The sequence below is a fragment of the Leucopleurus acutus genome, assembly GCF_964270905.1.
Source record: "Leucopleurus acutus genome assembly, chromosome: 3".
Classification (NCBI taxonomy): domain Eukaryota; kingdom Metazoa; phylum Chordata; class Mammalia; order Artiodactyla; family Delphinidae; genus Leucopleurus; species Leucopleurus acutus.
The window spans coordinates 97,713,127-97,724,895 of NC_139145.1; the positions used below are offsets into that span (position 1 = coordinate 97,713,127).

The following is an 11,769-nucleotide window of genomic DNA, read 5'->3' on the forward strand; positions in this document are numbered from 1 at the left end:
TGCAAAATCATTATTAGAAGTATTTATGTCTTCTCAGGCTAGAAAATATTTCATAATTCATTAAATTTTTGTTTTAGTAAACTATTTTAAGCATAAGTTTTCTTTCAGGAAAAATATACACACCCTAATTCATATACATAGAAAAGTCAAGTTAAGAGAACTAAACATGTATCCCAAAAAAATCCACACAGGATAGAATCTCTAGTCCCAATTTTAAGCCTCCCATCAGACAAAAAGCTCTTACCCAACCATTGATTCTCATGCCTATTGAATGATGTCCTCCCCAGGTCAAACCTCTTGGCCCTACAGTGTAGGTCACAGAGGCAAGTTCAAGGGCACCGAAGTGGGAGAAAACTCTCTTCAGTAATATTCTTTTTAAAAAATACTGATTTTTTTAAAATTTAAAAGAAACAGAAAAGCATTCTATATATAAAGAATAACTTCCCTTTCCCTTTTATTCAGAGGTTTGTCATGCTTACTCCAAGAATAAATTAAGCATTCCCATTATCAAATATTTAGGGTTTCATTTAAAATTCTTTTTGTGTTTGTAGTAATTCATATTCAGGCAGATTCCAGGCCCTCAAAGCAGCATGAATTCACTTTTTTAAGGGGGTTGTAAAAAATAATCACTTTACTCAATATTATAGTTGTAGAAATGAAGTATACTTTCTTTAAGAAATAAAAAGAAGAAGAAAATGCCACTTAACATCGTTGGTATGTCAGTATAGGACAGCAGGAAAAAATACTGATAAGCTTGTCTCTTTGATACCAAGAAGACATTCTAGTCCAAGCTATAATACGCTTCCTACGTTTTCACTAGATGTTTCTTTTCTGCTGCTTTTCATCCTTTTCCATATTTCATATCAGAGGACTGGTACAGCCTTGAAAACTTCATTAACAGGAGCAAATTCAGTATCCACCGACTTCTTCTCAAAAGGCACTCTAAACCATCAGATAGCCCGGCAGTTTCATTCTCATGAATACTCCATGAAAAAACACAATAGGACAAAGATGAATCCAATGAATAGAAGGAGAAATCTATTGAGTTTGGGAATGTTTGGTGCATTGGATCCGTCCAGGATTATGAACCTTAAACCTCCCATTGTAAACAGGAAGCTGGATGTGAGTCCTTCCATAATATATTGTCCATTTACTCTGCAGGCCAAGAAAGCTACCGGTCTCTGATACCCACGTTCATCAGTCATGGAGCTGACACTTGGAGTTTTCACAATAACATCATAAATGATTCCTCCAGTGATGAGGAAGTAAGACACCACCACCAGAGCGTACACTGTCATGGCCGACAGCATGTGCACCCAGGGCGGCTTCTTCAGCTTCAGGATGGGACATTCGAGCACTAAGAACAGGACTCGGTACAAACTCTCCATGTTGGTGGCGGCAGAGTCAGCTGTCGGCCGCCAGCCCCACACGCCATCCGGGAACAGGCATGAATTCATTTTTAAACTAATTTCCTTGTTTTGCAGAAAGGCAGAGAAAGTCCAAACTCTTCGTGTAATGACATTTTTCTCATTAACAAAGGCTTTTAAATAAATCTACTTCTGTTTTCCTAGTAATCCTAACACTTTTAATATGATGCTTACTTCAATTTCTAAAGAATCTGATACAAAAGTTAGTGTGGGTTCATCAACCTACCCTGGCCTCCTCTTCACCTGTTTAGATTCTTCTGTCCCTTATAGATGAAACTCCCTTATCACCACCACCTCCCAAAGGCCTCTGCTAACTCCGCTAGGTTGGAATAGGTGTCCTTCCAACCTGCCATTACAGCATCCTAGGGAAAAGCTCTGTGGTAGCATACTGCACTATGATAAATACCTTTACATGCTTGTCCCCACTTATAGAAAGTAAACCCCTGTAAGGCAGGAATCTTATTCGCCTGTTAATTGCATTTAATAAATACTTTTGGAGGAAAGGAAGATAAAAAAAATCAAATACATTTCCTTTCCTTCCCTTCCCCTTTCACCTTCTTCCTTTCTTTTCTGAACAATTCAGACCGTTATCATGTGGGGCAGAACAAGACTGGCATCAAGGTGTAAAACCCAAGCAGGGTGAGGAAGGTATCCAGGTAGGAGGGTTCCCAGCCTGAGAGTCAGTGAGGTGAGGAAAGCATTCATGTGAGGGGTTGACTTGGGGCAGGAAGTCGGAAGCCAAGTGGAGTGACACAGGGGTCCCTGCAGGAAGTACACGGTATCAGAGGCACAGCAGAGAAAGGAAGGAGTCCATGGACTGTGGTAGCTCAGTGTGAAGTCAGAGCCCAAAGAGAGTGAAGAGAGCATCCACTGAACTCAGGGCATCAGAGCTCTAGCTGGGAGAGGGGGTGGCCACTTGGAGTGGAGTGGCACCCTGGATGGGGTTTCAGAGCCCAGCAGACTGAGGAGGGCATCCCTGGAGAGGGTCTGAGCCTAAGCGGAGTGATGAGGGCATCTATGCAAGAGTGGCAACCCAATGTGGGGATCAGAGTACCTAAGCCAGTGAGGAAGACAAAAGGGGTGACAGTCAGAAGCAGGAGTCTGAGCCTACACAGACAGACGAAGGGCTTATAGGCCGGGGGTGTGATGTGAGGTGTGTCTGAGCACTGTGAGAAAGGCACCTGCATGGGTGTTAAGGAGACTCTGGCCAGGCCCCTTCAGTGCTGGACACTAAGACCTGGCCTGGGGTGTTGGAACAGGGGTTGTGGTGTGAGGCATCCACACAGGAAACAATGATACTGGTTACATACTGGGGGGGGGGGGTTGAACAAGCAAGTAATCCTGAACAAAGACATAGTAATGATAATGGGAGTCAAGTTTCTTACTATGGAGGAAGAGAAACAAATACAGAAGGGGCCAAAATGTAAATGAATCCTGAGGAATTTTGTTTTGGAATCTAAATTCATCTGCAAGAACAAATAGGCAAAGTATAGTTAAAATTGTTCTAAATTTAAAAATAACATGAAGAATTGATTAACAGCAGTGGTCCCCAAGCTTTTTGGCACCAGGGACTGGTTTCGTGGAAGACAATTTTCCACGGACCAGGGTGGCGGGGGGTGGTTCAGGCAATAATGCGAGCGATGGGGAGCAGCAGGTAAAGCTTCGCTCACTTGCCTGCCACTCACCTCTTACTGTGCAGCCCAGTTCCTAACAGGCTGTGGACTGGTACCGGTCCACGGCCTAGGGGTTGGGGACCCCTGATTAATAGCATATTTTAAATATATTGATCATAGTATATTTTAAATAATATTAAAATGTAGATATTAAATAGTATATTAGTCTTAGTATATTTAAAATTTTGATATAAAGCTTCAAAAATATCAGTGGGGAGAGAGAGGATACTTCACTAAAGGTGGTAGCTCCAAACCCTGGGAGACCTAGGGTGGCTCCACCTTCTTCCCGCTCCCCCTCCTCTCTGGCCACACTCCCTGCCCCCATGGTACAGGATAGGTATATAAAGTGGGTCCCCTCACCACCTCTTGCTGCGGCATTCTCCTCATCCAGGAGAACACCTTCTGATAAGGTACTTAAACCCATTCATCTGGCTTCATGTCCAGTTGTCCCACAGGATGCTCACACATGGCTGCCATTCCTATAAAATACAGGAATACAGGCTGACTCCTGCAGCCTCCTGTCTCTGCTCATTGTCTCTCCTCAGTTCCCCTGTTCCAACAGGACAGGGAGTAAATCAGTCAGTCAGCTGCAAGCCAACTGTTCTTGCAGAATCCCCATTCTCTACAAGCAATTCACTTGGGAGCCAACTATAACCTTCCTCTCTCTAGCCCTGCCTTCCTCTCTCCATAGAGTTCTCTTATATAAACCAGAGGAGCCTACAGTTAGAAGAAGGGGCTAGTATATGGTGAGGAGGTGCAGATCTGGTTTGAGTCCTGGAGGGATTGTCTCACTCCAGGTCTCTTTAAAATATGAGATACTGGCTGTCCAATGTGTCCTTGGTTTTGTCCCCTAGTCAAGAGCAACAGAAAAAACCCCACTCAAAATCCTAATACATACACTAATGCAAAGGAAAATATCACATGGAACTGGTAACCACGGTTAAAATCTAGTAGGGGACAGACTGTCATAGGAAACGATAAAAAAAGAGAACTTACAAGGGTACATCTGAATCTTTTCCAAGACTATATTCACATATTATTTGTGTAATTTAAAATAAATCAAAAGCAATGAAAAATTTAAAAACTAATTATTAACAGCCAAAAAAAATAATAGTGAATATAAATCACAGAATGGGCTTTGTCACCATAAAATCAATGAAGAAAATGAAAAGATGAATAATTTGCTCATATAAAGTAAATAAATGTATATATGCTTATCTCATATATATAGATTTATTAAAACCCTAATGGTTAAATGAGCTAGAAACATGAGTTAACTATTCATAAAAGACAAAAAATAATTGTCTATCTAAGTTTGAAAATAAACCAATATCTATTGCTTGCCTCGGGGTATTGGATTACTGGTGGGGTTTCTTCCCTTCTTTTTTCTTATAAAATTTGTACAATAAATATTTATCTCTGGGCTTCCCTGGTGGTGCAGTGGTTGAGAGTCCGCCTGCCGATGCAGGGGACACGGGTTCGTGCCCTGGTCCAGGAAGATCCCACATGCCGCGGAGCGGCTAGGCCAGTGAGCCATGGCTGCTGAGCCTGCGCGTCCGGAGCCTGTGCTCCACAACGGGAGAGGCCACAACAGTGAGAGGCCCATGTACCGCAAAAAAATATATATATATTTATCTCTTTATAATCAAGAGAAAAAAAACTTTTAAAAAGCTCCTCTCACGCTATCCCCCCCCCAAGAGAGTATATATGTATATATATACCAAATATAAATTTTTGGTAAGGGAGTCCCAATACTAGTGAAGTAAACAGAGAGCAGTACAGAAACTAAGAGCCCAATATGTAAACCTAATGATTTATCCTTTTCCCAGAGAAGCAAATATTTTAAAACAGTTTTAATCCATCTGATGGATTATAACTGATTTTATACTTTAAAAAGTCACTGAATCTTTATTACAACAGTCTTAAAAGAAACATCAACACATATAAAGAAATTTAAAAGTTGTTGAGTTAAACAATAAGTATGGTTTTTTTTATAATTTTACAACTTTCTATAAACTATTTCCTATAGCTTCTCAGTGAGAAAGAAAATTGTTTTCCTCTGGCCTTCAACAACTCTGACACTTATTATACCTTGTTTTTCACTTTGAAACTTTATGTGCTTTTTCTGCCTTCACTTAATTCCTATATGAGGGGATCAGCTACTAAAACTAAAAATATCAGAAATTCCAAAATTAAAATGTTAATTTGTTTATAGAGTATACTAAAATCTCAATACATTCATTACAGTCATGAAACATGAATAACTTTACATAGTATATTTCCCCAAGAATAAGTGAACTATAATTTTTTTTAACTTCTATAATGTATTTCTTTTAAAAAGAAAAATGCACTAAGCTTGTAGAGCTAGTCTTGTGTCTAAAATTAACCCATGAATCAACTAGCCAAATACAAGAGTATGGCCTATATCCATGTAGAGAATTTTCTTCAAAAAGCTAACCCATAAAGAAATCAAACACCAAGACACTTGCATCAGTCGGACCAGCTCCCTGTTCTAACCGGGGAAAGCTGGAAATGGAAGCAAGAAGCAGTGATCAAACACAAGACATGGGAGCACTCTTATGAATACTAATGAAGAATCCTGACTTACTCCCAAAAGCATTCTTTGACAATTCAAAGGCATGAAACCTGCCCATCAATTCAATCTTTCTATCCGTGCAGCTGGTAAAACCCTATTAACTGAAAAACGAACCATAAATTATATATTTCTTGAAGCAAAGATAGAATCAAAGGAAGTAATGTAGTTTTATGATACCATTTTAATAGTGTGAACCAATCTTGAGTTATCCTTTTTAATTAAATCAAAAAGAACCAAGATGGTTTTTAACCTAACATGAAGTTAAATACTATGTAACAGATATACTGACACATTTATTTTTTAAAGAGTGGGAAATTTTACTATTTTTTCCACATTTGAAAGTATCACTTTCATTATTCAAGTGTGGATTCAACTTCATCAAAACTGAAGAGGTTAAACAGGGTAGTATTAAGCAAACTCTTCTTAGTGAACTGAGGAATACCTCATCCAATTCTACTTAGAGCCTGTTAAAGAGGAGTTAGAATTTTAGCAAGCTAAAAATTTGTCATGTAGAAAACAGCAAGCAGTTCTCCCGGAGATCTGTGGGCACTGGACACTTACTTAATGCGAGCGAGCAACGTGCCCCTGATCGCAGTGGGAAGGCTCACAGACATGACACGTTCAGTGCCAAAGCAAGGGCTCTAATTAGCGAAGGGTTCCGTCTGATAGTCAAGGGCTTAACCTTCATTGGGAAATAATGAGCCAGACAATATTTGAAGCCTCCATGTAAGATTTAGAGAAGAATGGGGGTGCTGAGAACTGCCTTAAATGTGCTAAACTGACAGACACAGGTGACCAAACAATGAACTGCACACTTGGCAAAGGAGAAGAAAATATTTGGTATATACTGGCGACCTCCAGAACAGCATTCCTCTTTTGTCCCTGAATTAAGATGAAACAATTTAATAGGCCATATTATTTGGTTGAATTATTTTAAAGAAATTAGAAGACTTGGTGGAGGAGATATATTTTCTGAAAACGTTTCTCAGACACCAACTTTTATGATAAGGGAACATCTGGGAACTTCTCTGAAGATCAGAGACAAATCTCAGTTTAAAGGCTAAAAGTTCATTAGTAAACACAAACACTCAGTGGTTAGAATTACCTAGAATGACGTGAAAGCCAAGGACCCAAACTCTAAGTAAATGAGAACATATCCTTCTTGTCTTCTCATCTATAAAATTACTACTGCTCCCAAAAGTTTCTTGCATACATGATTTTTAAAATTCTTTTCCATTACTGTTTATTACAGGATACTGAGTATAGTTCCCTGTGCTATACAGTAGGACCTTGTTGTCTATTTTTTTTAATTTTTTAATAAATTTATGTATTTTTGCCTGCATTGGGTCTTCGTTGCTGCGCGTAGGCTTTCTCTAGTTGTGGCAAATGGGGGCTTACTCTTCGTTGCGGTGCACGGGCTTCTCATTGCAGTGGCTTCTCTTGTTGTGGAGCATGGGCTCTAGGCATGTGGGCTTCAGTAGTTGTGGCACATGGGCTCAGTAGTTGTGGCTCGCAGGCTCTAGAGCGTAGGCTCAGTAGTTTTGGCGCATGGGCTTAGTTGCTCCGCGGCATGTGGGATCTTCCCAGACCAGGGCTCGAACCCGTGTCCCCTGTATTGGCAGGTGGTTTCTTAACCACTGTGCCACTGGGAAGTCCTGTCTGTCTATTTTATATATAGTAGTTTGTATCTGCTAATCCCAAACTCCTAATTTATCCATCTCCAACTCCCTTTCCCCTTTGATAACCATAAATTTGTTTTCTATGTCTGTGAGTCTGTTTCTGTTTCATAAATAAGTTTATTTGTATCATATTTTAGATTCCAAATATAAGTGATATCATATGGTATTTGTCTTCCTCTTTCTGACTTACTTACTTAGGCATACATGATTTTTTACTCTTAACTGCACAAATTCTTAAAAGAGTGAAAAAAAAAAATTACTCTTTTTATTTAATGTAACAATCTGGGGGAAAAGTACTCATGTTTGACTGTTCACCAAAACAATATGCATTCTTTGATAAACTAAGTAAATAACTATTAAAGTAATCATTGGTTTTTCCTACTTTACCCACTCAATATGTTATACCTAAATTAGCTAAGCCTTTTAGGATATTTATAAACTGATATATATATTTATAAATTCATATATATGTGTATATATATTCACACACAAACACACACACTCATATATATAGAAGCTACATTATCTGGAAGAAATTTACTAAATTTGAAAATCAACTGCTTGTAGAGAGTAAATATAAACATTGTAGAGCAACACAAGGTTTCAATTACATGTTGAAGGTATATATGTGTCTGTTTTACAAATTCTAGTAATGCTGAGTTGTCTTCCAGTATTTGTTTAGAAGGTATAAAAACTCATGGCTCAATAGTAAAATGCTAATTGAGTTTGCTAAAAGATGTCTCTTAGGAATTATAAGCCCCTCTTAGAGGAAAACATAGGCAGGACACTCTATGACATAAATCACAGCAAGGTCCTTTTTGACCCACCTCCTAGAGAAATGGAAATAAAAACAAAAGTAAACAAATGGGACCTAATGAAAGTTAAAAGCTTTTGCGCAGCAAAGGAAACCATAAAGAAGACCAAAAGACAACCCTCAGAATGGGAGAAAATATTTGCAAATGAAGCAACTGACAAAGGATTAATCTCCAAAATTTATAAGCAGCTCATGCAGCTTAATAACAAAAAAACAAACAACCCAATCCAAAAATGGGCAGAAGACCTAAATAGACATTTCTCCAAAGAAGATATACAGAGTGCCAACAAACACATGAAAGAATGCTCAACATCACTAATCATTAGAGAAATGCAAATCAAAACTACAATGAGGGCTTCCCTGGTGGCGCAGTGGTTGAGAGTCTGCCTGCCGATGCAGGGGACATGGGCTCGTGCCCCGGTCCGGGAAGATCCCACATGCCGCGGAGCAGCTGGGCCTGTGAGCCATGGCCGCTGAGCCTGCGCGTCCAGAGCCTGTGTTCCGCAACGGGAAAGGCCACAACAGTGAGAGGCCCGCGTACCGCAAAAAAAAAAAAAAAAAAGAAAAGAAAAAAGAAAAAAAAACTACAATGAGATATCATCTCACACCAGTCAGAATGGTCATCATCAAAAAATCTAGAAACAATAAATGCTGGAGAGGGTGTGGAGAAAAGGGAACCCTCTTACACTGTTGGTGGGAATGTAAATTGATACAGCCACTATGGAGAACAGTATGGAGGTTCCTTAAAAAACTACAAATAGAACTACCATATGACCCAGCAATCCCACTACTAGGCATATACCCTGAGAAAACCATAATTCAAAAAGAGTCATGTACCAAAATGTTCATTGCAGCTCTATTTACAATAGCCCGGAGATGGAAACAACCTAAGTGTCCATCATCGGATGAATGGATAAAGAAGATGTGGCACATACATACAATGGAATATTACTCAGCCATAAAAAAGAAACGAAATTGAGCTATTTGTAATGAGGTGGATAGACCTAGAGTCTGTCATACAGAGTGAAGTAAGTCAGAAAGAGAGAGACAAATACCGTATGCTAACACATATATATGGAATTTAAGAAAAAAAATGTCATGAAAAACCTAGAGGTGAAACAGGAATAAAGACACAAGACTTACTAGAGAATGGACTTGAGGCTATGGGGAGGGGGAAGGGTAAACGGTGACAAAGCGAGAGAGAGGCATGGACATATATACACTACCAAACGTAAGGTAGATAGCTAGTGGGAAGCAGCCACATAGCACAGGGAGATCAGCTCGGTGCTTTGTGACCGCCTGGAGGGGTGGGATAGGGAGGGTGGGAGGGAGGGAGACGCAAGCAGGAAGAGATATGGGAACATATGTATATATATAACTGATTCATTTTGTTGTGAAGCTGAAACTAACATACCATTGTAAAGCAATTATATGCCAATAAAGATGTTAAAATGAAAAAAAACAAAAACAAAAACAAAACAAAACAAAAAGAATTATAAGCCCCAAGTAAGAAACCACTAATAATCTTAAAGTCCAGTAACTGGGGTTAAAATTTTTAAATGAAGAGCATTGCAAAGCAAATATCTGGCACAGGTACTAAAAAGGTAAAAAAGGCAAAAAAATCTGAATTCTGAAATACATCTGTCCCCAGTGATTTCAACTTTACGGAACTGATTACAAATTGTACATTTGTTTTCCCAGTTAAGACACTGAGAATCAGGATTTTTGTTTTCTCTAACAGAAATATTTCAAAATAGAATGCATACATAGACTCTGGAGAGAAAAAGAGAAATGCAAGACTTGAGTAGAGCTATCCTTGTTTCCTCTTCCTTCCCGTTTTGGACAGGCAACAATTTTTTCTTGGGGCAGAACAGTAAAGGCTCTGCTGTACCATGACTCCAGGAAAAATAAAGGCACTTTTATCTGCCCGATTTCTTGTCAGGTGAAGGGAGAATTATACTTGGTGAATTTTCAAAAGCACCCTGAGCCTTCAATCAGGCCTCAATGTTTAAAGATCTCATGGAACAGAGGTTCGGGTTAACCAGAAGACTGGGCAAATGACTTGGTGATTTTAAAAGGCACACTAATAGATGCAAGCTACATTATTTGGAAGAAAGTTACTAAATTTGAAAATCAATTGCTTGCAGGGGGTAAATATAAACATTAAATAGCATCACAAAGTTTCATTAGCTCATAGTTATAAAATTGGCTATTATAACTTTATACCATATATTTTGTTTGCCAACAGGTTTACCTGGAAAATATAAAGTATGCCTATTTGCGATCAAAGAAGGTGATAGCACTTATCACCTTCTAGCAGGGTGCATTTTTTTCTTATTTATTAACTATATATAATATCTTAAAATTAGTTAATTATATATTAATTAATGTAACTATAATATATTAATATATTATCATATTGATCATTATTTATCTTCTCTGCTAGAATATAAGCTCTACTCTGGCAGAGGTATTCATAGTTGTTCACCAAGCATGTAGAACAGTGCCTGGCACACTCCACAAAACTTGTGGAGTGAATGAATAAAATATAAAAGTGAAAATTAAAAGAAGGAAATAATTCTACTGAAGATACTTTACAGTACAACAAAATCAGATAATAATTTTTAAAAATCATCTCCAGGAAGAGTTAATTTGTTCTCATTAAAGAAAAAGTGCCATACCACCAGGACCTCTAGCATCACTCTCAGCTGGAGAAAGTCTTCTCCATCATGGACATATCTTAGCACAGGGGTCTCCCCTCCCTAAAGACCTTGGCTCTAGTTCACCACTCTCAGAATAGTAATCCCATACCTGGCTCTGGTACTTTCCATCTGAACTGATTCTACCATAAAATTTATACTGCCACTTATTCAAGGGAATAAAAACATGGTTTAAATGTTTAGCCCCAAGGTCCTAGAAACAGATCTGAATAAGAGTTGGAGCCAAAAAATTAGACATGGATTGAGACTATAAAGATTTCTATGTTCTTTCTGCTTATCCAAGCATTGAATTTTGAGGTAACCACTGAAAAGCACAACTGCAGCTTTTGGTTCAATCACAATTTGATCATTAAATATCATTTAAGTATGAGCTATAGCTTTCCTGAAATATAAGGATAGCTCAAAATGTTTGGTAAGTTATAGATAACAACTGAGTGTATTAGACAACTCAGAAAAGATAGTGATGAATTTTGTGAAGGATAAAATTGAACCCCTTCCCCCTAATTACAACACCTCTCCATCTCAACATACACTGACTGCAACCCACACCCACACCCACAGTGTCACTACAAAAGAAAGTATTGCCTTGAAGGTATCAATGACTTCCTTCTTGACAAATCCTCTTCTCAATGATTCTTTGGCCAGCATTTCATAATTTCTATTGTCTTAGTTTAGGTGGCATTCCACAATCCCAGATATTTTCCTGCTTTTACAAAGATCTGAGACATTTAACAGCACTCCTCACTAAAGTCATCCCATGGAGCTAAGTTTTCTCTTCTCTTTTTCTTTTATTTCCATTGACAACTCACACATTTTTATAATATTCCCTACTAGAGAGTGTGCTTTCTTAGAAAAGTTAT

At 38.5% G+C, this 11,769-nt stretch overlaps 1 protein-coding gene across 1 annotated transcript; it reads right to left on the reverse strand.

The window, feature by feature from the left end:
• Positions 1–974: 974 nt before the first annotated feature.
• LOC309959140 (oligosaccharyltransferase complex subunit OSTC-like) lies at positions 975–1,388 on the reverse strand (the record flags this gene model as incomplete). Its single annotated transcript, XM_082835294.1, has 1 exon — positions 975–1,388. The coding sequence occupies one exon, from the start codon at positions 1,386–1,388 to the stop codon at positions 975–977; it is 414 nt and encodes a 137-aa protein (XP_082691420.1).
• Positions 1,389–11,769: the final 10,381 nt, after the last annotated feature.